General features: G+C 61.2%; 2 protein-coding genes across 2 annotated transcripts in view; both read left to right on the top strand.

Moving 5' to 3' along the window:
- Positions 1 to 475: 475 nt before the first annotated feature.
- ASCL5 (achaete-scute family bHLH transcription factor 5) lies at positions 476 to 1,018 on the top strand (the record flags this gene model as incomplete). The annotated part of the gene is made up of 1 exon (XM_079724036.1): positions 476 to 1,018. One exon carries the CDS (start codon positions 476 to 478, stop codon positions 1,016 to 1,018), a length of 543 nt encoding a protein of 180 aa, XP_079580162.1.
- Positions 1,019 to 2,496: 1,478 nt separating this feature from the next.
- Positions 2,497 to 24,824, top strand: part of CACNA1S (calcium voltage-gated channel subunit alpha1 S) — a gene marked incomplete at both ends in the record, with an annotated part of 59,621 nt that continues 37,293 nt past the window's right edge. The window contains 9 exons of the mRNA XM_079696739.1: positions 2,497 to 2,648; positions 4,224 to 4,329; positions 16,679 to 16,818; positions 18,874 to 19,016; positions 19,157 to 19,309; positions 20,631 to 20,836; positions 22,105 to 22,208; positions 23,893 to 24,038; positions 24,466 to 24,547. Coding sequence (XP_079552865.1) covers positions 2,497 to 2,648; positions 4,224 to 4,329; positions 16,679 to 16,818; positions 18,874 to 19,016; positions 19,157 to 19,309; positions 20,631 to 20,836; positions 22,105 to 22,208; positions 23,893 to 24,038; positions 24,466 to 24,547 — 1,232 coding nt within the window. The remainder of the gene's footprint in view (positions 2,649 to 4,223; positions 4,330 to 16,678; positions 16,819 to 18,873; positions 19,017 to 19,156; positions 19,310 to 20,630; positions 20,837 to 22,104; positions 22,209 to 23,892; positions 24,039 to 24,465; positions 24,548 to 24,824) is intronic.

Raw genomic sequence — 24,824 nt, 5'->3', positions numbered from 1 at the left:
AACCCTGCTCTGTGCGTATGTCTTCTGCAGCCCACTGCCTCCCCTCGTGACACTTACCATCGCGTTGGAGGGCGGGGTGACACAAAGGAGCTCACGATGCAACAAGGCCTTTCCTAATTGATATGTTCACCCTCTTCTTTAGAGACGGCACCCGGGACCCTCTCCTGCGCGGCGCACAGCCCGGGGACCCCGAGGGCCGCGAGGACCAAGACCCTGGCGCGGGGCCCGCTGGAGCCGCAGGGCTGCGCCCTGGGAAGGCCCGCGCCCACCCCGCATCCCCGCCGGCTGCTCTGAGACGTGGCCGCGGAGCCTCTGCAGAGGCCTCACGGTCCACTGCGATGGCTCTCCTTAGGGGGACCTCGGAGCCTGCTCCCAGAGCAAAAAGAAGCCCTGACCAGCCCGGCCGCCCGGAGCCGCGGCTGGCGATGTGACTCGCTCCGCGGGCAGGGCGCGCAGACCCCGAGTCGGGGTGACCATGAACGACGACTTCTGCCGGACGCTGGCGGCCCGCCGGCCCGCGGCGCCCCCCCGCTGCCTGCCGCTGGGCATCGGGCCCCCTCCCCGGCCGGCGACCCCGGCCCGCGCCGAGCCTCTGGGCGCCGTGCCCTTCCTGCTGTACCCGGGCGCCGCCCGGCCGCCCTACTGCGACGCCTACGCGGCCGCGTTCCCCCGCGCGCCCTTGCCGGGCGCCCTGGGCGCCTGCGACTACCCCTTCGAGCCCGCCTTCATCCAGAAGCGCAACGAGCGCGAGCGCCAGCGCGTCCGCTGCGTCAACGAGGGCTACGCGCGCCTCCGCGGCCACCTGCCTGGCGCCCTGGCCGAGAAGCGGCTCAGCAAGGTGGAGACCCTGCGCGCCGCCATCCGCTATATCAAGCACCTGCAGGAACTGCTACGCGCCGCGCCCGACGGCCCCGGGCCCCGCGAGCCCCGGGCCACCCCCCCGCTGGCGCCTGACTCGTGCGAGCCGTCGTGCTGCTCTTCCTCGCCCTTCTTCGAGTCGGAGGACTGCAGCCACTGACCGGGCTGGGGCCGCCCGGGCTCGGGGCGCTCAGGCGTCCGCGGCACCCTCCCTTCCAGCGGGGGGACGGGGGCGGGGGGGGGGGGGACGAGGGGCACGAGAGAGGCCAGAGCGTCTGTCGAGGGGCGGCGAGGTCGCGCGCCCCGTCCATGCCGGCCACCCCGGGGTCGGGCTCCGGCTGGGCCTCAGCCCCGCGCCGGGGAAGGTCGGAGGTACCCCGGTCGTGGTGGTCCTGCACCGTCCTCCGTGGCCACGGGCGCAGCCCAGGAGGCGAGTCTGCTCTGGTCCGCATGCCACGCCCCTGCTCTCCACGAGATGGCCTCAGACGCCAGCGTCCGCTTCGGGGACTTGCTTGTCACCCCACCCCACCCCCACCCCCCCGCAGAGGAGCCCAGAGGGAGAGGCGCAGGCCAGATTCAGCGTGCACTCAGCCCAGGAGGCGGCGGAGTGTGTGCGTTGGTGGCGCCCTCTGGCTTCCTTAATGGAGAGCCTTACCCACCCCACGCCCCGGTGTGGCCCTTTCCTTCCCCCCCCGCACCGCCCCCCGGGGTGGGTGAGGACTGCGTGTTCCCCCCTCAGACTGTACTCTGTGGGCGTGGGGACCGCATGGGTGTATCGGCGCTGTGTTTGCACGACGGGGCTAAATAAAGACGTTGGGTTTTGTGATTCCCGGGTCGTTGTCCGCCTTCCCTTCCCTGGCGCCCCTGTCTCCTTCCCACGCAAGCACTTGCCTCCAGGGTGTGTGGGGTGTTCAGTTAGCTCATGCATTCAGCTAACATTTACAGAGAGCTTAGTACATGCCAGGGCCAGTGTGGGGAGGGCACAGAGTCCCAGAGATAGACACCGCCCCTTGCACAGCTAGGGGCAGGCTGTGGTGGTGGTGGGGGGAAAGGTGGGCACACCCAGGAGCCCCCCCCCACGGGGCGTAGGCATGGGGTGAGGGTGGAGGATCTTGGCCTGACGGCTGCAGGTAGAGATGTGAGGGAGGGCTGTGGACTCCTACTGAGCGGGACCACCCAGCACCCTTTCTGGACAGTGTCCTGGGCCTGCGGGGAGCGATGGGTTGAACGTTGACACCAAGGGGCTAGTCTGAAGCCTGAGGCTCCACAGCACTTCGTGAGCTCTCCTTCGCCCCAGCCTTGAACCTTCCATCCTGTCTCCTGCCGCAGCCCAGACCCATGTGTGAGCCCCCAGCCCCACCCCCAGCCTCCTTGGGGACATACTGGGCTGTCACTGGCTGGGCTGGGCAGGAACGACAGCTGCCTGGCCACGGGAGCTCGGCTGGGCAGCAGAGAGCCCGTGGAGGCTAATTTTACTCCCTGGGAGCAGGGAGAGCAATCCCCGGCCCGCCCCGGCTGGCTCAGCAGGGCAGGCTCGCCCAGGGGCTCAGCTGCCCAGGCCCCAAGGCAGGGGCACTGGGGACTCGGGGAAGAGAGGGCAGCGGGTGGAGAGCAGGAGAGGCTGAGGCTCCGGGAGCCATGGAGCCATCCTCGCCCCAGGATGAGGGCCTGCGGAAGAAACAGCCCAAGAAGCCCGTTCCCGAGGTCCTGCCCAGGCCGCCCCGGGCCTTGTTCTGCTTGACTCTCCAGAACCCCGTGAGGAAGGCCTGCATCAGCATCGTGGAATGGAGGTATCCTTCAGGGCCAAGGGGCTGCACGGAGAGTGTGTGTGTGTCATGGGAGGCAAGGACTGGGGCTCACAGATCACAGGCTTTGGGGGCCGGAGACCGGGGCCTGGGGATGGAGCTGGGAGCCTTTGTGAAGGAAGCCCTCAACCGAGGAGCAGGGGGAACCGGCAGGGCTTCCAGGGCCCGGGGCTGAGGCCCAGGTCCTGAAGGCAGCCTGGGTGCCTCTGTAGTGTCTCTGGAAGGTGCTGGAAGGTGTGCCCAAATCCCCAGTCCCCAGTGTCGAGGGCTCCTCTCAGCCTCCCTGGGATATGGGACAGGGCTGGGGTCGGGGGAGGCGACAGCGGGCCGGGCGGGGAGGAGAGATGGGCCTGCGCCGAGCTCTGCTGCGACAGCAGGCCTGGGTGGGAGGTACCACGTGGGCACAGGGACGTGAGCCCCCTTCTATGTTGGCATTAGCTCTGCGAGGAAGAATAATGAAAATTTCCAGCTTATTTGGGGAAGAGAGGAAGGAGCTGCAGAGGGGGGCGGCCACTGTCAAGTGGGTGCTGAGTGAGCTGCTCGGGGATATTTGAAATACTTCGGAAGGGTTTTGGAAGCCCAGGCTCCCACCAGCTGTTCCCTAAAGCAAGGAGAGTGAGGGAGCCGCAGGGACAAGGAAAACCCAGGCGGAGCTGGAAGGTCTGGGTAGGAGCCAGCCCTGCCTTACGCGGCACCCAGGAGCCTCGTGCCCTCCTCTGTCTGGGGGGCGGGGGAGGACTTCCCCACCCGTCTCTCTCGCCTGCATCCTGTCCCCTCTCCAGTCCTCTGCCCCGAGGCCGCCTCTCTTCCAACCGCAGAGGAAGGTGGCTGGGAAGGGCACGGGGTCTCCCTCTGGCCATCTGCACAGGGCGTCCCCCAACCACGCACGAAGAGCCGGGCCCTCGCCTCTTCTCCCCCTCAGTGCCCTCCACACCCGCCCTCTAACGGTCAGCCTCCCCGGAGGCTGTGCTGCTCACCAGCAAATCCAGGGAGCCTGGTGGGGGTGCCCTCCGGAAAACGGCTGGCAGGGCCTGTGTGGGTGGGCGCACGGCCCTGGGGCCACGGGTGCCCTCGGTTACCGTCCGTTACCGTCCCCTCCTCAGGCTGCAGAGTCCAGGTTTCACCCCTCCCGGCCCGCTTCCCGGGGGTGCTTAGCCCAGGCCGCAGCAGCCCCAGCCTCCCTTGCTGATTCTGCGAGGACGCCGCAGCGTGTCTGGCCGTGGCTGCGCGGAGCGGGGAGAGCGGTGGTCGGTGGAGCGGGGGGTTGAGGGGGTCGGTACTGAGACGGGGGCTTAAGACTCCCCGGGCCTTGAGGCTGAGTAGCCCCCAGCCAGGAGCCAGAGCCTCGTGGTCCCAAAGCGTCTCAGCGGATGCTCTCTGTTGGAGGAGAGGGAGGCGGGTGCCCCACAGGAGCCTGGCCCCGTCTGTGCCCTGCAGGAGGGCAACGTGGACCCATCAGCCTGGCCTTGTAGTCGGTCCAGACAGACCCCCAACACGCTCTTCCCCTTAATCCCATGAATCCCACGCCTCACTCGAGGGCTCTCCTTAACCCTGCACCAGACCCTTCGAGACCATCATCTTACTCACCATCTTCGCCAACTGTGTGGCCCTGGCCGTGTACCTGCCCATGCCGGAGGACGACAGCAACTCTCTGAACCTCGGCCTGGTAAGATGGGTCTTCCCTTCCTCCTGCCGGCCTGCTGCCCAGGCTGCGGGCTGGTAGATGATGCTGGAGCTACAGCCCCCAAGGATACAGACCCCACGTCCCCACCACCTGCAGGACTGGCTGAGTGGCTCAGAGCTTTGCAGGGAAACCTGGCTGGGCTGGATTCCATCATATCAGCACTCTGTGCCAGGGGCACTGTGCTGAGGTCCTTACGAGAGTAAGCCACGTCCTCCTCACCATGGCCCCTAAACTAGTTCCATTTGACAGATGTGGAAACTGAGGCTTTGTAAGGCCAACGATGGGGGCTGAATGCTGAGTTCCCTTCCCTGGCTGTAACCCGGGAGGATCGTGCTTCTGGGGAGCTTGCCTTTCCGGGATGGTCTGACGGAGAGAGAGCACATGTGTTAGAGCCACACTCTCCTCACCCCGTCGCCGGTAACAAGTCCACAGGCCAGAAAAGGCCGCGGCTGGAAGGGGCTTTCCAGAACCAGGCTGTCCTGGCTCCTCCCCAGCTCACCCTGTTTACGGATGAGAAAACTGAGGCTTAGAGGGGGTAAAAGACGGACTTACCCAAGAGCTAGATCATAATAAAATGCTTGGCGTTTATTAAGTGCTTATTAGATGCCAGGTTCTGTGCTAAATGATTTACATTATTGTCTTTTTCACTTCCTGTAACTGCCCCCATGAAGTCAGTAACGTTATTAGACCCATTACAAGACAAGGAAACTGAGGCTCAGGGGGTCACCCCCATACACGTGTGTTCTTCCAGGGTCTCAGACGCGGGGCTCTGACTTTCAGACCTGGCCTGGAGAGCTGTGCCACCAACGTGGTGACAGTACGAGGGCCGCTGGGGAAGCCCCTGGAGATGTTGTTCTGGGGCATTTACCAGGCTCCTGAGGGGACAGGCCGATGGACCCGCCCTTTCAGCACGCTTTTCCTGCACTAAGTCTGCGGGGTGGGTGGAAGGAGAGCTGTCAGTGTGCGTCCAGGGCCTGAAAGGATGGCATTTATTTCTGCCTCTGCTTTGTGCTGGTTTCCATAGGAATCTATCTTGAGCTGGGGAGAAGCTGGGATTCTAAGTGTGTGCTTGGCTATAAGTGGAAAAGCTCGGAGAGTGGGATCCAAAGCAGGCAGGCCCTGCGGTGAGGCAGGCGGGGAAGGTGCTCCTCGGAGGCTGGGCCCCATGAGGCCGGTCCGTTGTCTATGCTCTGGAATCCAGGGGGGCCCTGCATCCACTCCACCCTTTAGGAGTTCATATCAGGGGCCCTCGGTTCCATTTCAACTCCTTAAGAAGTTGACTATTTTGGAAAGAAACTCCACCCTCCTTGAACGTGTAGGATCAGACTTTAGTGGGTATGTCGCCTGCCATCTTGAAACAAAACGGCTGCCCTAAGAAGTTCACACGGTGCTGTGTGCTCGCCTTTGGCCTGTGGGCTGAGTGACGGAGGCTTGCGTAAGTTCTAGGGCTCGTAGAGACAGGGGGATGAGTTCCCTGGCAGAACCGGACCGGAAACCTTCCCAAAGTAACGACCATCACGTCGAAGGGCAGAGCTGGGCGGGTCGTTGCTCGTCGGTGAGGGACCCTTTCTTGTGAAGCCCAGAGAGGGCAGGTGATACTCAAGGCCACACAGCCAGCTCCTGGCTGAGGCCCCCCCGCTTCTACTTGTAGCTATATGCTGCTCTCCACAAAAGCCAGCAAGAGGGAAGGGAGGGCAGCTAGAGCAGGAGGGAGGGAGATGGAGGCTTTCTCTCTTCCTCGCCCCATCGGCCGCTTTGTGGGAATCCGAGGGAGGTCTGGGACCCCCCAATCATCCAACAGAACCGTGGTTGAGAGAAGGGAGGCCCAAGGACCCACTCTGCACCAACCTTCTTACGTAGTTAACAGATACTTGTCGTGTGCCTGGTACATCCCTGGCACGTACAGGGGACCGACTTGTGAACCAAACAGACATAATTCCCATCTTGACAGAGATTAATTTATCCAATCAATCAAACAAGCAGGTAAAATGAAATGGGAAACATGCAAGGTCTGGGTGCACTTAGACGTTGTCCTGGAGGAGAACCTGAGTGAGACGGGGTGGTCAGGGTGGCCCCAGCGGATGGCACGTCTGACCTGAGCCTGGAGGGCAGGGCCGGCTTCACGGGGTGTGACCTGCACTCGGGAGGGCCCTGGGCTCAGGGGGTGATGCTCTGGGGTCGTGGCAGCGAAACATCTGATAATTTCATCTTTGAGTCCACGTTTTGTAAGTGAGGGTCACCGGGGACGGGGCACAGGGCCGTGGCGCACTCGTGGTCCTGCCTCTGTCACTTCCCACCCCTCCCCTGTCTCTGAGGACAGACTCTCAGCTCGGTCCCCTGGGAGGCCACCTGGCAGAGCCTGGGCGTGGTCCTGGGAGCGTCAGCGTTGGCACACGTGCCCTTCGGTGTGTCAGGACAGCCACGGAGGTGGCTGTTCCCAGCCTGGGCTGACAGCACCATGGCCCATTCAGAGAGGGCCCTGCAGCGTCTGGCTTCCGGCCCACCTCCCTCCCGGGGCTCAGTGCCTCCGTGGGGGAGGCTGGTGGAGGCACTGGGCCCATGTGAAGAGCCAGGGCATGGCTGGGGGCGACGTGTGCGCTGGGTCATGGAGGGGAGGTGCCTGGGAGGGTCTGCACCCTCCACAAAACACTAAATAGGCCATAAACCCCACCATGATAGGCTGACAAAGGGAGCGCGGAAGGAAGGCATGTTAGCACGTTTAATGGCACAGGTTGTGAACAAGCGCCGTGCACTTGCGTCTTGCGCTGGGCCGGCCAGTCCTGGAGCGGGTCCCGGATGAGGGTGGGGCATGGAGGAGGGGCTGTCGCAGCCCCGCAGGAGGAGAGCTCCGGGTGTGGGGGCCACGTGGGCAAAGGGCTGGGGGCACGAGGTAGAGGGATGGGCTGGGATCTGGAGCATCTCTCAGGCCATCGGGTTGGGGGGGGGAAGCAGGGAAAGTGGTGTCCAGTGGACCTGAGGCCCAGGTGACGGTGGAGACGGAGAAGTGGGAGATTCAGGAGGGGGGATCTGTGGACTCGGTGCCTGATGGGCGTGGGGACAGGGCGTGGGGGAGGGGAGGAAGAAGGCGAGGGTGACACTCGGGTTTCAGAGGGGGTGACGGAGCAGATGGTGGTATCGCTTTCCGAGACAGGCGTTCCTGGGGGAGGAGCGGGCTGGACTGGGGGAGGGGGACGGCGAGGTCAGTCCCAGACACTGCAGGTGCAGAGGCCTGCGTCCACCCAGCACGGAGATTTGCAGCGAAAGAAGCTCCCTCACTTTGGGTGACTGCAGACTAGCTGGGGTGAAGGGGGCAAGAAAGCCTTCCCACAGGGGCCTGGTGTGCAGACTCGAGGCAGCTGGCACCCTCGCTCGTGGGAGGGAAGGCTCGACACCTGTCCTGGGGACAATCTCCCCTGGGAGGCAGGGGGCCCCTCCGGGAGCTTCTTCCTCCTCCTCCCCCCGCCCCCACCAGCTCTCACTGAGGCTGAAAGCTGCCTGGCTGGAGAAGCCGACGGTGGTTCAGACAATGGGCTCTGGAGCTACAGCTGTGTGATCTTGGGCAAGTTACTTAACTTCTCTGTGCCCTCAGTTCCCTCACTTGTAAAATGGGGATAACACCTTAAAGTTCAGAGAAGGTTCTGGATGAGTCAAGCCCTTATAACTTATGCCACGTTGTCTATCGACACAAGGAATCTTTATCATGCGGGGGTCACAGTGCCTCGGCGTGGGCTCCCCGGCCACAAAGCCCCTGGTCACAGAGACCCCAGGTTGTTCCAGAGTCAAAGGGTATAACCCCTAGCAGCTATGACCAAAGGATTATTTCAGACAAAAATTCTCCTTCACCCCACCCACCATCTGTCCCCAATCTCTTTAACCCTTCTCTTCTCCTTCCAACATCCAACTCATCTGGATGGCTTTCCTGACCCCACCCTCCGCCCCATCCTCCAGCCAGTCATCACCATCGTCATCATCACCATCATCATCTTCATCCTCAGCTGTCGGGCACCTGCTCCGTGCCAGGCGCTGCTCTGATGCTCTCAGGGCATCATCCCCCTGAATACCCTCCACGGCCTCACAAGGCAGCACTATTATATTTCTCACTTTTACAGATGAATAAACTGAGGCACAGCGCATGCCCAGTGGACTCCGCGGGCAGACCTGTACCCTCAGTGGGGCATTGGGTGTGGCTCCCTGGACATCAGAAGGGGACACAGGAGGAGAGTGGTCTCTGCTTCCCTGGGGAGTGGCCTGGGGGGGGCGGGTCCCAGGACAGCAGGTCCCGGCCCCTCCCTGCGTGAGACCCCACTTTCTGCTGACTGTGGAGGTGCAGCCCGTCCAGGCCAGGACAGACGTTAAGATCCAGCCCCACCCCTACTTGCCCCAGAGAGCAGGCTGCTTTAGGCCTGCAGGACCAGTGGCTAACACAGCTGTCCCAGGGTTCTGCCAGCCGAGTGGAGGCTGGGGACACCGGTCACAAAGGGGCACCATGTGTCAGGGAAGCAGGAGGATGGAATAGACCCTGAGCTGCCCCGGGGCCAGCAAAGGGCAGGGAGGTGAAGGCTGAGACCAGCACCCAGGGCGCTGGCCCCCAGCCCAGACCAGGACCCTGCAAGTCCAGCTCTGACCCTTGAAGGGCTACCTGCTCCCTGAGACCTGAAGGAGCCCTGCTCCTGGGGGACCCCCTGACTGAATTAATTAAAGGAAACCTTTGGGAGGGTCTCCATTCCAGCCTGTGCCAGCCTGAGGGGACCCACGTGGAAAAATAACAGCCGTGACCAGAGTTACCAGTTCTTGGGACAGGCTAGAACTGATCTATCTATCACTTCGCCCACAAACTAAAAGTAAAAACTGATTAAAATATAGAAGGAACGCATGTCAGAGGTTAATTCAACGCGTAAGAGAACAAGGAGGAGGGTAGAATTGGCTCAAGGAGAATTTGAGAAACAGGAATCTATGCTACTGGAGAAAAAGTGATAGGCTAGGACTGCCTGCCGGGTGGCACACTGAGCTAGCCACAGGGCAATGGAAGGGTGGCCATGGGATGACGGTTTCTATCAGGCAGAAACCATTTGTGTTTCTACTGAGCAGAATCCCGAGACTCAAACAAAGGTACAGCCCCGAAGGTCAGTGTTTTTCAGGGCGGGGCATTTGGCGGTGCCTGGGACTTGGGGAGGAGCCTGTGTCCTGAGCGCCTCTAGCAACTAGAGGGCAGAGGCCGGGGATGCTGCTACACCTCCCCCCCCTTGCAACTCACAGGACAGCCCCACGCCTGCCAACAAAGAGCTGTCCACCCCAAAGACAGGGAGTGCTGAGGCTGAGAAACCCGCCCTAGACAGCGGAAGACTCCTTGGCCAGACCGGTTAGCAAAGGTTCCAGCAAGGACACGGTGCCTGATTTCCGAGTTCTAAATGATTTTTGGTGACACGGGTCAAGCTAGCCTTGGTGCTGCAGGCGCAGGGAGGCCGGCGGGACTGGATGGGCCTGTCTCCCCTCCGGGGCCTCCCTCCCTCCCTCCCAAGCCCGCCTGCCCTCAGACCACAGCCCCTGCACATTCCTGGGGCTCCGGTTGCTGCTGTCTAAGCCTCTGGCATCCAGGGCGCTGTCTTTTTTTAGGGTCCGGAATGTGCCTGCTGAGGCCACAGCCCACTCCACCTGCCCTCGGAAGGACCCCAGTTCTGGCCTGGCCCGTCAGAGACCCTGGACTTGCAGGGCACAGGCGTCCAAGCCAGGGCCACCGGACAAGCTTCTGGCAAAACGACAGGAGAGCCTGGCTTTTAGGCCCCGCTCGGAGCCTTCCCTCTCCCACCGAGGGGACTCAGAGCCCCCCACCCTCACCCGCACCCCTCACCCCAGGCACCGCGTAGGCACCGAGACGGTGGACGAACAAATCTTTCAGAGACGCCCTGAGCGCTTGGCCCAAGCCGGTCGGTCTCGGGGGGGCCCTGGCAAAGCACAGGCCTTCCATCAGCCACAGTGCCTCTGGCTGACTTTGGTGGCAGCTTTCTCCAGGCCGTGAGCCCCAGCGCCCTCCTCCGTGCCTGGGCGAGCAGGGGCCTGCCCTCCCAGGACCGTCACGGTGACAAGTGTCTGGCAGGCACACGGGGATGGCTGAGTAGGTGGCCATTCTGTCCCCTCTCTGCCCTCACAGTGCTCCTAGCCCACAGCCAAGCCTCTCTGAGCCCAGGCCTGGGGGACGAGGGACAGGATCTGATGAGCCCCTCCAGGGGTCCCTGGGTGCCCTTTCTCCCCCTCCCAGCATGGCGTGGTTGAGGCCATGGACCCTGGATTCACATTATGGCCCTGCTGCTCAGAAGCGATTCTGGAGAAATTACTTAACCTCTCTGTGGTTCAGTTTCCTCATCTGTTAAATGGGAGTAAGAGTGCCCCCCTTCAGGGTCCCTGTGAGGATGAACTGTGTGTGTGTGGCTAGAACAGGGCCTGGCACACAAGCTTAATGACCCAGAGCCGTTGTCACCACCATTACCCAAGACAGTACCATCTCCCACCCTCTCCCAGGTGGGCTCCCCGCTTTCCCTCCTCCGCCATCACCAGCCGCCCCAGGCGAAGAGGCTCCTCCTCTGTGACCCTCAGCTCCGCTGGCTCCCTTGTCTGGACTGCCCCGCACGCCTGACCCGCCTGGACCCCTGGGAGCTGGTCTCCTTGCGGGAAGAGAAGGGGAAGGCAGGGTGGTGGGGAAGCCTGCTCAGACCGCATCCATTTGTGTGAGAGTTCACCGGGATAAATATAGCCACTTCCCTCACTCCAACAGGTCATTTTCCAGACCTGGAGGCTCAGGTGGTCATGCAGACAGATGCCAGGGCCCGGGACACCTGTGGGCGGCACAGTCACAGGACGCCCGGCCGGCTTCCCCGAGACGCTGTTGGCCAAGTCAGGGCAGGTGGGCTGGAGCCCCACTCCCCTCCAAGCCCCACCTCCCTCAGCTGCACGTAGGAAAAGCAGCAGAGTAGGGGTGAAGCTCAACCCACCACTGGGGTGCCCAAGAAGTACCATCTTTATTCCTAGAAACTAACTTTGTTTGGGTCCTAAGCCCACATCCGTCTGGGATGGAGGGAACTTCAGTCAGGGTTGTTCTCTGGTCATCCTGCTGCCGCAGGCCCAAGGTCGATCTACCCTTGAACCTCCAAACCCTGGGGTGAGTCTCTGTTTTGCTGGGGAGACGCCTCCACCATGCCTCCCACACCAGGGTCGGGCCTCAGGAAACCACCGTCTGGGACTTACCTCCAAACCTCTCCCGAGGCACAGGGCCCAGCATCTGCTTAAGGGGCGAGACAGGGGATGACTCCAGGAGGGAAACAGTCACTGACTTGTAAAAGCATCTCATGGCAGCTGTGCCCGCCAGCCTGCTCCGAGCGCTGGCTGTGAGGACCACCATGGGCCACCCCCCTACAGGCACCAGCTCCCCGTCCCTCAAACAAGCCCACTTTGGCTCATTGAAGCAGACGTGCCTTAAAGAGTTAACAAATAGAGTGGAATGCCACTCCCCTCCCCGCCCAGTAAGATTTGTATCCTAACAGGTCACAGTGCCTTGACCCTAAGGAAGGAGCCTCAGCCCTGGGATGGGTCGGCCGCCTTCCCAGGACCTGTGACCACAGCTGCCTGTGGCTTCTCTGCAGCCCAGCTTGTTAGGGTCTTTCTGTGGACCCTGCAGATCCCAGAGCCCTCCAAGGGGCTGCCGGGGGCTGGGAGGCTGGGGCCCAGGCCAGCTGTCGGGCAAACCCCAGTGCCTGGGGCAGGAGTGCGGTCCCTCTGCAGTCAGACAGGGACACTGAGGCCGAGCAGGCCCCCTGGAGGGAGCCCAGCCCACTCCCACCCCCTCCCCACAGAGCCCGGGGCCTGCCAGGGTGGGTGAGCAGTCAGGCCGGGGTAGCTGACGCTTGGAGAGGGAGGACTCAGCCCGAAAATAGAGGCAGTGAGAGGGGGGGATGCGGCCTGAGCCCTGCTGTTTCCAGCCCAGGACTTTGGGAGGGTCTGGCTCCAGCGCCCCCAGAAGCAGGTGCAAGGCCTGCGGGTCAGGGTCACATACCAGGCCCACCTCCGGCCAAGCGTGGCCCCAGGGGCCCAGTGAGAGGCCTGTCTGTGGAGGGACGTTTGGTAATTAAGGTCCTCCCTTCTAGGGAGCTGGTATCAGAGCCCTTGCCTCAGAGACAGACAGGCTTATGGTCCTCCCCCGAGGTCGGGGGGCCGGAGGGCTGGGGCAGGCGTGTCTTCCCTGCTCTGGAGCTAGAGCCTGGGGGCTAGCGTCCCTTCTCAGGAATAGAGATCGTGAGGCTACACCTGCTTTCTTTTTTTTTTTGCGGTACGCGGGCCTCTCACTGTTGTGGCCTCTCCCGTTGCGGAGCACAGGCTCCGGACGCGCAGGCTCAGCGGCCATGGCTCACGGGCCCAGCCGCTCCGCAGCATGTGGGATCTTCCCGGGACCGGGGCACGAACCCACGTCCCCTGCATCGGCAGGCGGACTCCCATCCACTGCGCCACCAGGGAAACCCCACACCTGCTTTTGAGGTATGTGGCGGCAGAGGTTAAATTTTCCGTTGTGTATTCATTCAACAAACATTTCTGGAGCACCTACTGTGTGCCAGGCAGTACTGTGTGCCCCAGAGCAGAGCTCCGCAGACAATCTGTGAGGAAAGACCAGTTTGTTGCTGTTAAATCTCATCCAGCCGTGGGCTGACCAGCTGTCCTCCCACGCGGGACCATGTCACAGCATGTGCCGTGTGGGACTCACAGCCCACGTTGGTCTGTGATCCACCCACGTGCTTGGAGGTTGTGGCACGTCGCTCTGATGGTTCCCAAGTGCTGCTTCTCAGAGCCTCCACGTCGCTCATCCCAGGGTGGTGACAGTGGACCAGCGCCAGGGACACTGACACATCAGACACCCGCGTGGCTGGTGTGGTTCTAGATGCCGGTGACACAGCAAAGGCTCTGGACTGTACATTCAGGCCGGGGGGGACAGTCAAAGGAAGGAGAGAAACAGAGCATGGCAAGCAGTGACAGCTGCTGACAAAGAACCCAAGCAGGGGAAGAAGACAGCTGGGGGAGGGGAGGAGGGGTCCGGAGGGCCTCAGTGGCAACTTTGGAGTTGGGGTCCTAAAGAAAGAAGACAGCAGCCGTGGGGGTCTCTGGGAAGGAGCTTCCAGGCAGAGGGAACAGCAAGGGCAAAAGCCCTGAGCCCCAGAGATCTTTGGGGCTGGGAGGGGAGCCGTGCCCAGGGTGAGCATCAGAATTGCCTGGTGGGCTGGGGGAGTCCTGCCACAGGCCTCCCCTTAGCCACCACCAACAGAGACTCAGGGAAGCGGCCCGCGGGTGCCCCTGGCCCCCACCCAACTCCCATTGCCGTTGGGGGAATGTCACCTCTTCTGTCCTGTGGCAGAGAAAACAGGGCGACCCCCGCTCTTGGGGCCCCCGCTCGTGGTCTCGGGGGCTGCAGTTTGGCGGAGGGTGGTGGAGAGCAACACAGTGGTACAGGGACTGCGGGACACACAGGGGGAGATCGCCCTGCGGGCCCCGAGGGATCTGGGCAGATGACAGGTCTGCTGGGTGATGGACCTGGGGACACAGGCAGAGGGGCCGCTGTGGGCAGGGGCGACGGGACCGGGGCAGCGGGAGAGCCGGGGCCTGGACATCACACGGGGGCTGTCAGCAGGTCGTGCAGGCCGGGGAGGTGTGGGGACTCAGGCTGTGCTAGTTTGGGGGACAGGCCGGCCCGTGCAGAGTGCAGGCGGATCCAGCAAATGTTCGGGTGCAGGAAGGCCTGGGCTGGGTGGGTGGAGGTGCCCAGGGCAGAGCCACGGGAGGGGTCCGGAAAGACCCCGGATGTCCCCACTGGGCAACTCAGTGCCACTGGCCAAGACAGAGACCCCTCGGAGGAGCAGGCTCTGGGGCAGGGAGTGCCTGGTTGGGTTAGAGGTGGGCTGGACGGAGCCCAGGCCCGTGAGCCGCCCCCAGACAAGACCTCGGACCACAGCTCCGCGAGAACCAGCGCATGCGGTGCGGAAAGGCTGTCACCCCCTGAGCATCAGGAGGGGCCCGGCGAGGCGGACGCTCCCACACGACGGTCTCCTGTCCTCCGCTGATTCTGGCAGGGAGCAATCGTCATCTCTGTTTTACAGACGAGGAAACGGAGGTTCACGGAGGCTTAGGCACTCACCCAGAGAAACAGCTGCCGAGAGAACCCCAGAAACCCCCTGCTTCTCTCCGCCTGCTTCTCTCCGCCCGCTGGAGGGGGAGCCTAAGGGAGCGGGGATGGGAGGTGGGGGGTTGGGAAGGCTGATGACGTGGATCTCGGACAGACCTCCAGCGCCGCCCACGGCAGCCAGGGAAAGAGCCCAGGCCGGAGGGCCTCGGGGGCCAACCCAAGGTGACATCGGTGGCACAGTTTCTGTGACACAGGAAGGAACACGTCCCCCTGCCTCTCCTAGGGTGGGGGCGTGGGGTGTGCGCACTCAGGGCTCCCACGCAGACTGCTCTAGTTACAAGTCCTCCAGGGTCGGGCCGGGGGAGCTATCGGGCCGCGGAACCTGCGGGACCCCAGGGCCCTCGACAAGCTCCCTGGGAGCCAGGCGGCAGCAGGACAGGCAGGGGCAGGTGCGGGAGGCCCTCCGGGTACGTGGCTGGCCGCCTGGCCTGTGAGCACGGCAGCTATTTTGGGCTCTGTTTTCCCTCACCTCAAGCCCACTTCTGCCTTGCCCCTGGGGTGGCAGCACTTGGGCATTTACACGCTGACTCAACTTCACTCTGCGCCTCCTGCCTCTCTCCTGATGCTGTGTCTGCCTCCCGGGCAGCCTGCCCTGCGGGGGAATGGACCCCCGCCCCCCTCAGCCCTGCCGTGGCCGTGCTGCACCCACCCCCTCGCAGGGGCCACCCGGACGCCCTTGGCAGGGCCTCTCCGCGGAGCGATTGCCCCAATTCCCACCGGTGGCCCTACACAGGCCCTTGAATGGAACGGTGCTGCTTTGCATTCTAACCCTACCTTACTGTTTTCTGGAGGAAGGAGAAAGCTTTGGAATTACAAGTTGGTGGAAGGAATTAGGGTCCAGGTTAAGGAAAGCAGGCTTAGCCCATATATGCCTCAGTTTCCCCCTCAACATACAAAGGGAGACCTTGCTTTCAGGAAAATGCTCTGAATACCAAGGTGGGAGGGTTCTGGGACCAGATCCATAGTAATGAGCCATTGGCGACCTCTTCCCTTGCTTTCCACATCTACCCACTCGGACGTTAAAGTAAATTCTCTTCCAGGTCACTAGCAGGGTGGCCCCAATACAGTGATGGCTCCCTAGTGTGCTGGCCCGGTGGTGGCGGGCTTCCTGGGGTGGGGGTGGGTGACTGACGGTGATACGGGCTTGGGTTGTGAGGTCCAGAGCACGGTGGTCCAGTTCTCTCTACGTGCTCCTGTGGTCCTGCAGGGCTGCAGCCCGGTCTGGGACGGGGCGGGCTTAGGGAGGGCTCGCTGGTGAGGGCGCGTGTGCAGGGCTCTCAGAAGCCGCCAGCCTGGCTGGGATGGCTGCAAGGACAGTGGCGTCAGCCTGGAGCTCTGACAGAGTGACCTGCTTCTCCAGAAATAGCTCTCTCCTGGGCCCAGAGGACAGGGCAGGGTGACCGGGCCAGGATGGGAGGCTGAGAGAGCCGGCCGACAGGGAAGGGCCTGGGGGAGTGGGCAAGGCCTTCTGCAGGGGGCGCTAAGCCGAAGCCCTTGGCCTCCGACCTGTGGGGCCTCGTCCAGGCACAGAGACCCCCAACACCCACCCGGCGTGATGGTGCTCGTGCCCTTTAAGTGGCTGCCTGTAGGCCGCAGCAGGTGTGGGCAGCTGGGGTGGGCCGGGGGTTACAGAAAAGTACATGAGAGGCAAGACCCTGACCAGCCAGGGAGGCCCAGCTGGAGTCCCGAGGACTGCCCCCACCTCCTACTGTGAGTCCTCGGGATGAGGGAGGAGAAAGCCGCCCAAACAGGAGCCATCTGGGGGCCTTCACTCTGGGGGCTGCCCCGACCGTTCATTTATTCATCCAGTTCTAGGCCTGAGAAGTGAAGTCATTAAAAAAAAAAATAACAAAAATCCCCACACCTCATGAAGCTTATACTGCAGTGAGTAAGATAGGAAATGAACCAGATGGAAATATATATGGCATTTTCAGCTAGGGATCAGCTAAGATGACGAAGTGGGAGGAGGAACACAAAATGGCAGAGGCCCCCTGGGGAGGGACCACCCGCGGTGGGGAGGGAGGGAGCTGGCGGTGGGGGACGCTGTGGATGAGGCCGCAGAGCTGCCGGAGCACGGAGGTAGGGGAGCCGTGGTGTGACTGCCTCGCCCCGCAGGAGAAGCTGGAGTACTTCTTCCTCATCATCTTCTCCATTGAGGCCGCCATGAAGATCATCGCCTACGGCTTCCTGTTCCACCAGGACGCCTACTTGCGCAGCGGCTGGAATGTGCTAGACTTCATCATCGTCTTCCTGGGGTGAGTGAGGCTTGGGGGTGGGGTTGAGCTCAGCGGGCTGCCCGAGGGCCCGGAGGCAGGTGCGGCAGTGCAGGGGTGTGGACGGGGGGCAGCGGGGGCGCCCACAGGTCACACCCTCCCCAGCCAGGCACCGCCGGTCTCCTTATTCTCTCTCTCTTTTCAAAAAAAATTTATTTATTTATTTATTTATTTTTGGCTGCATTGGGTCTTCGTTCCTGCGTGCGGGCTTTCTCTAGTTGCGGCGAGCGAGGGCTACTCTTTGTTGCGGTGCAGGGGCTTCTCACTGCGGTGGCTTCTCTTGTTGTGGAGCACGGGCTCTAGGTGCGCAGGCTTCAGTAGTTGTGTCACGTGGGCTCAGTAGTTGTGGCTCGCGGGCTCTAGAGCACAGGCTCAGTAGTTGTGGCGCACGGGCTTAGGTGCTCCGCGGCATGTGGGATCTTCCCGGACCAGGGCTGGAACCCGTGTCCCCTGCATTGGCAGGAGGATTCTTAACCACTGTGCCACCAGGGAATTCCCTCCTTATTCTCTTCACACAAAACTGGAAACGTGTGAGTGGCCCCAGTGCCCAGCAGTTTCTGGACGTTCATAAATTTCTCATGCTTTATTATCGTCTATTCATTTATTCCATGGACCTGTGTTGAGCATCTGTTATTTGGGTCCATGAGAACAGACGTTTAGTAACCTGTATGAGCCTGCTTGGGCTGCCATAACAAGATGCCACAGACTGGGGGGCTGAGACCACAAAAATGTATTTTCTGACTGTTCTGGAAGCTGGAAGTCCAAGATCAAGGTGTGGCCAGGTCTGGATTCTCCTGAGGTCTCCCTCCTTGGCTTGCTGACGGCCGCCTTCTCGCTGTGTCCCCACGTGGCCTTTCCTCCATCCACACGCACCCTTGGTGTGTGCCCAAGTTCCCTCTTCTTCCAAGGACACCAGTCAGATTGAATTAGGGCCCGCCTGAACAGCCTCGTTTTCACTGAATCACCGCTTTAAAGGTCCTATCTCCAAATACTGCCACATTCTGAGGCCCCAAAAGTCAGGGCTTCAACATATGCATTTGGAGTGGGGGGAGCATGGTTGAGCCCATAGCATAAGGTTTGATAGCCACGACCTAATTATAACAGCAGCGTTTATCATACACTTACTATGCGCTTTACATGTACCATCTCATTGGATTCTCCCAACAATCCTCTTATTTTCTCCATTTAAGGAAGGTAAGGCACAGAGAAGTCAAGCAACCCACCCAAAGTCACACAGCCAGCCAGTGGCAGTGCCAGGATTTAAACCGAGGCACTCTTGCTCCAGAGGCTGCTCTCTTAACCACTAGGCTGCCCTTCCACTCAATAAAAATTATATCGCTTATCTACTAACTGCCCAGTGCTGCTTCAGGCACAGCAGGGAAAAGAGAACTCTGTGAATCAGCTTCTGCCCTTGACGGACTGCCTGGCTGGAGGCCACGAGTCTGTGCAGAACAAGGCCACACAGCGCACCGTTGTTTCACACGCGGTGCAGCCCAGGGGGCTCCAGATGTCAGCAGAATGATTCATAAAGGAGGACTTGAGATAGGCCTCAATGGATAATGGCAAAATCTGAGTAACCTGAGCGCAGGAAGGACCGTAATGGGGCTTTGTCAGCAATGCGAAGCAGAGCCCGAGGGAGAACCAGCTCCGGGCCCTCTCCTCCGCGTTTCCCCTTCCTCCCACCGCGAGCGTGGGCCGCTGGAACCCTCCACCCAGCACGCGGTGTGCTCAGCCCCCGGCCTGACCGTAGCTGCCCGCGGCGCCAGCATCTCAGCCGCCTTCAGGACCCAGAGTGGCCATCACAAATGGACCCAACACTCTTCTTACTGAGCCTGAACATGGCCTCGGGATTTTTTCTAAAACTCCCCAGACGGGCGTCACCAAACCAGAGCTAGCGGCTGATGAACTGTACCTTCCCGCCTTCCCCCAGTCTTTCCACCGGTACCTTGAGCATGGATGGGACCCAGGGCCCCTGACCCCTGGGGCAGAGGCGTAGCTGACCACTGGGTCGTCTTCTCTCCCTCTCGTCCTCCTCAGGGTCTTCACCGTGATTCTGGAGCAGGTCAACCTCATCCAGAGCCACACAGCCCCGATGAGCAGCAAAGGCGCCGGCTTGGACGTCAAGGCCCTGAGGGCCTTCCGCGTGCTCAGACCGCTCCGGCTGGTGTCCGGGGTGCCCAGTGGGTGGCAGACCCCCTCCCCCTTTGCCCCAGTTCTGGGCCCCCTCCTACCTTGGTGTCCCAGAGGCTTCAAGGGAGGGCCAGGAGGCCAAGAGGGGGGCTAAGTCCGCCTTCTCCCCCGCTGCCCTCCCGCCCCACAGGCCTGCAGGTGGTCCTCAACTCCATCTTCAAGGCCATGCTGCCGCTGTTCCACATCGCCCTGCTCGTGCTCTTCATGGTCATCATCTATGCCATCATCGGGCTGGAGCTTTTCAAGGGCAAGATGCACAAGACCTGCTACTTCATCGGGACGGGTGAGCTTCCCGGGCCGGAGTGTCGGGAAGGGCTGGGGACATCTCGAGAGAGGGATTCACCCAGCCGTGGAGAAGCCCCAGGACTAGGTCGTTGCTTCCCCCATCCACTGACCTTGGGGATGGGTTTCTCCTGGACAAGGGAGATCGGGGGGAAAACAGCTCTGCTGAGTGGTCAGGTTCTTGCTCTGAAGCACCCCTGCCCCAGATAAGGCTGGCGTCCTTGGGCTTTCTGGCCACTTGTGGATTGAGATGTAGGCTCAAGATCAGCCCGAATTTCTGTCTGTACTTGCCTTGTAGCTGGAGTCTTAGCTTTAGTCCAGGGCCCACAGGGTGGGGACCCTCCGCACTTCCCTGCGCTCCCCCAAGGGGACAGGCAACCCAGCTCCAACGACAGCTCTCACGACGTTTTCGCCGGTCCTGTTCCTAATCTGCCCCGTCTCAGCCTCCTCCTGTCCCCATAACAATCTCTGTCCTCTCATAGGCATTATCAGGGCAGAGAGGAGGGGGCTTTCTAGCACAACCTTCAAACGAAATTCGAGGGTCTCGCCTGGTGTTCACACGAGTTCTTGACCAGTGCTGACCAGTAGCACTACCAAGCCCCTCTGGGATGGGGGCTACCCAGCTTCGTGGGGTTGGGGACCACACGCCAAGCTCAGGACCATCTGTGCCCCCTATCCCACCTCCTGAGGATGGAGCCCCCTGGTGACATGGTTAAGGAAGGGCCACTCGATCTCTCACGGGCTGACCTCTCTGAACAGAAAAGGAGACCAAACCTACCCAGGGGAAAAGGGGACCCAGATGTCATCCACATTGCAGGCTTTAGAGACAATAAGAGCCCCATTCATGGGCCCCCTGGATGCTAAGCCCTGCTGGGGACGCCCCCTAAGAGCAGACCCACCCCCAGTCTGGATGTCTGTCCAGCGCATCCCAGCATCGGGGTGCATCCCCACTTCTGTGTCCCAGACAGAGCTCTCAAGCCGGAGTGTGAGGCCCGGTCCACACCTCCGCCCCAAGCCGGGCTGCTGCTTCCTTTTACAAAGCTCTGTGGGTACAAACGATACATCACATCTGCTTCATCGGTTGTGGTCCATAGAAGCCGCGCCTCCAGTGAGGCCCTGGGCCCGAGCTCCTGCCTGCAGACGCCTGTATCCCTGTCCGTATCCGTGTAGCCGTAGCCGTATCTGTATCCGTGCCCTCGGCCCAGCCCCCATGGTCTGAACCACACTCTCCCAGCAAGGCCACATCCCCGACTTTAAACTGATGTTGAGACCCGCACCCTGCTGCCCTTCCGCCGGTGCTTACCACCCCCGCCCGCCCACAGACATCGTGGCCACGGTGGAGAACGAGAAGCCGTCGCCCTGCGCCCGGACGGGTTCAGGGCGCCACTGCACCATCAACGGCAGCGAGTGCCGGAGCGGCTGGCCAGGCCCCAACCACGGCATCACCCACTTCGACAACTTCGGCTTCTCCATGCTCACCGTGTACCAGTGCATCACCATGGAGGGCTGGACCGACGTCCTCTACTGGGTGGGTCTGGGCCCGAGCCCGCCGGCTGTCTCCCCACCACAGGCTCGCTGGGAGCGGGTGGGGCCTGCCAGTGCCGGGCTGAGGGTCTGCTGCTTCTCCTCGCCCCTCCCCGGGGAGCCCTTCTGGGCCTCAGGTGTGTGTCCTAGCATCCTTGGGGACGGCCGAGGTACCACCTGTGTCCGCAGCCCCAAGAGCAGGTGAGGGATGGAAACCAGGAGCTCGGCGGATTCTGGTCTCCTCTCCTAACTTGTCCCTAAGCCTGGCTGTGAGTGACTTCCTCCTGATGGCATGGAATCTCAGATTTCCTGAGGAAGGAAGGGCCCTTTGAGTCTCTCTTCTCGCTGCTGGGCAAGATTGCTTTCCCATAAAAATATGATTGGATATCAGGTTCCTCATCTGCATCATAGGGTAGTTACGATGGTTAGTGGGGGCATTAACTGAATTACCACAGTGCAGGCACCTAGTGCTGTAGAAGTTCTCTTGTTGGAGAAGGTCACTTGTTTGGTGTTACAAGAGTTAGGTTGCGTTTCTTTTTTGATCCTCCAACAATGGGAGGCATTGATCCCATTTTCCAGATAAGGAAACGGAGGCTCAGAGACATTCGGTAACTTGGCCACTCTTGGACTAGTGAGCGACACGGCCAAGAATTGACCTCTAACCTTCCGGCTCCAACCCCGGAGCTCAGCCGCGGGGTGACACTGCCTATGGGGGACGCTTGTAAACCCATCAAATGCTTTGCAAATATAAAGGATTAGTGTGAGTAGCTCTCGTAAACTCGGATTATGGGAGCCAATTATTAAACGTTCCAAAGGACGGTCACGCGTGTTGTTTCGCCCGTGACCAGCCTGTGAGGAACGAGCTCACATCATCAGCTCAGGAGGCAGATGGAACGATGCTCAGAGATGCTGGCGCCTCATCCAGGGTCACAGACATACTTCCTGAAGGAGCCGGCGAAGCGCAGGCCAAGGCTTTTTAGTGCTTCATCCACTGTGAGAAATCTCGGTTGTAAAGAGGCCGACTGGAGGTGGCTGGCATGACAGGGTCAGGCAGGGAGCCCGGGGGCTGGAGAGAGGCAGGGGTCAGTCCCACCGGCCAGGTAGCCATCAGCAAGGCCAAGTCCCAGGTCCTCAGGCTAGAAGAGGCTTCCTCTCTGGACCCAGATGGCCTCTTTCCTTGCCCCCGGGGTCGGGTGTGGTGTGTGGGCCAGCTTGACAAGGGGGCCTAAGCCCTCACATCGGGGATGGGGCTCACACCTGCGTCTGGACCAGGTCAACGATGCCATTGGGAACGAGTGGCCCTGGATCTACTTTGTCACCCTGATCCTGCTGGGCTCCTTCTTCATCCTCAACTTGGTGCTGGGCGTCCTGAGCGGGTAAGGGGCTCAAAGACAGCTGGGAGAGAGAGGAGGAAGAAGCGGGGGGCGGGGAAAGGAGGGGGAGGGAGAGGAGGGGAGGCAGTGGGCAGGGAGATGTGGCTTAGAACCCCCGCTCATCCCTGGCTCCCCTTTGGCCAGGAGCATGCTCCCTGTTAGCCAGGAAGAGAACAGGTGCAGGCAGGAGCCCCTCCAGTCTTCACCTTTCTCCCTCCTCCTCAAGCCTTCTCCCATCCTCGCTTTCTTCTGTCCACGTGAAGCCCCGAGACCCCAGCCTCCTCTCCCTGGAGGTGCTCGGGCTGAAGCTCGGCACTGAGCATGGCCTTCGGGCTAAGCACACAGACTCTGGAGCAAGAGGCCCAAGTTTAAACCCTTGCACTGCTGCTTGGTGGCTGTGTGACCTTTGACTAATTACCTAACCTCTCTGTGCCTCATGAGCCACATCTGTCACATAGGAATAATTTCAGTGCCTGTTTCACAGGGCTGTTGGGAGGATTAAATGAGTTAATACCTATAAAGTACTTAGAATGGAGGCCAGCACATCAGAAGTGCTGAGTACTCATGGTCATTATTTCTCTGTGACGGCTCCACCCAGCTACGGTGGGCAGCCTGGAAGTGGCCATCGGCCCCGTTGTGCCTCAGCATCACCCACCACAGGAGCTTCCCTCCAGGCACTCTGGACATAGAATTCAGGGGGTCCATGGACCAGGATAGGAAGAACTTGCCTTTATTTTTTGAGTCTAACTGAAATGCAGCGCTTCCTTTCATGAAGTGGTACCAGCTCTGCCCATGACTTGTCCCAACAGGAAGCCCTTGTCATATCACAGGTGTTGCAAATATTACTACTTCAAAATTATGACAGTTATTAGACTGCGGCTGATCTTGCTAGTTAATGATTCAATAAAGAAGCATATATGTTACTTTATCACCACTTTATAGTTCAACAACTATGTTTTAACTCATCAGTTCCTTTGTCAAGCTATGGTTTCATTTGGAGCATTTTACAGCGTTGTTCTGAGGAGTGACCCATAGGTTCACCGGACCCCCAAAGGGGCCAGGGCACAAAATGGTCAAGAGCCCCTCCTGGACCCTGCCCTGGGCAGTGCTGAGGGTGCAGGCAGTGCGAGCCAACCCTGCTGCCCCCAGCCCACCCCTCAGAGCCCAGTGAGGGGGGACCAGGCTGGATTCCCCTTCTCACCCTGCGTGGGGGCTGAGGGCTCCCCCTGCTGCTCTGAACCCTCGCTGACCCTCGGGTCCTTTCCTTCCAGTGCTGCTGCCTGGTTTCTTCCAGGCCCAGGAGCATGTCCCCCAGGGCCTTAAGTTTGTAAGCAGAGCTAAATTCCTCAGGCAGCCTAAAGGGTCAGGGCAGCACAGAAAATCGGAGGGTCCATGGCAATTCTGTTAGGGCAATGGACGGTCATGTCATTAACCCCTATGTCCAAGGTCACCCAAGACAAGGCGGGAGAAATGAGATGGGAGGAAAAGAAGGAACGGGGGGGAGGGGCCCTGGAGGGCGGGGCTGGTGAGGGGGAGAGGGCTGCCCCTCAGCCGCCCTAAAGGGCCCCGGACCCCAGGCGACACTGGGCCAGCAGGGGCACGTCCAGCCGCAGAACGGGCTCCCTCACCCCAGGAAGCTCCATCCCTCCCACTGCGGTCTTCCTCCCCGTCCCCTGCCCCCCTGCAGGGAATTCACCAAGGAGCGGGAGAAGGCCAAGTCCAGGGGAACCTTCCAGAAGCTGCGGGAGAAGCAGCAGCTGGATGAGGACCTCCGGGGCTACCTGAGCTGGATCACGCAGGGCGAGGTCATGGATGTGGACGACTTGAGAGAAGGTTGGAGCCGCGGGCCGAGGTCGGCAGCCCCCCCAGAGCTGCCCTCGCGGTCAGCTCCCACACGGGCACCTCCATACCCGACCCCCCCCGCTGCAGCCCCAGGGGGCCCACTGGGCAGGAACAGCATCACCACTTTGCAGAAGAGAAAACCCAGCCCCTAGAGGCCTAGCCTGACACCTTGCGATGGAGGCGGCCTGCTGTGCCCTGGGCCCTCCAGGAGCGCGAAGTACCAAAGTGCTGCACTGCCCCTTGGTGACCCGCCCTCCCCGCCGATGCGGGCTCTCTAGGGCTCAGGAAAGCGCAGAGGGAGGGGTCCAGGCCCACCCAGGGTCGCTGTCACAGGTGTCCCCAGTCAGCGGGCCCTTTCCAGGTGTGTCCAGCCCAGAGGGGCCCGGAAGCCTGGCCAACTGTACCTGTCTGTCCCCAGGGAAGCTGGCTTTGGATGAAGGTGGCTCTGACACAGAGAGCCTGTATGAAATCGCAGGCTTGAACAAAGTCATCCAGTTTATGTGAGTATCTGCCCAGCTGCGGGTCCTCCCAGCCCGCAACTCCCTGAGACATGTAGTTAGACTCCGGTCACCTCCCTAGGTGGCTTTTGGGTCGCTTTCCCTTAGCGCAGTTGGAGGGCACTGGGCAGATGACCTATTTACTCACCACGTAAGGAAGAAACTGGGAGCTGGTGGGATAATTAGTCCTGGAAACCTCTGCTCCGGACGGGGAGTTAGCCTGTGGGCACCATGAGCTGGAGGCAGGAAGCTGGAGAGGACAGTGTGTTCTGTTTGACTG

This window comes from Hyperoodon ampullatus (assembly GCF_949752795.1).
Source record: "Hyperoodon ampullatus genome assembly, chromosome: 2".
NCBI classification, from domain to species: domain Eukaryota; kingdom Metazoa; phylum Chordata; class Mammalia; order Artiodactyla; family Ziphiidae; genus Hyperoodon; species Hyperoodon ampullatus.
Note: the sequence above shows the minus strand (reverse complement) of the source record. Positions and strands in the feature narration are given on the sequence as shown.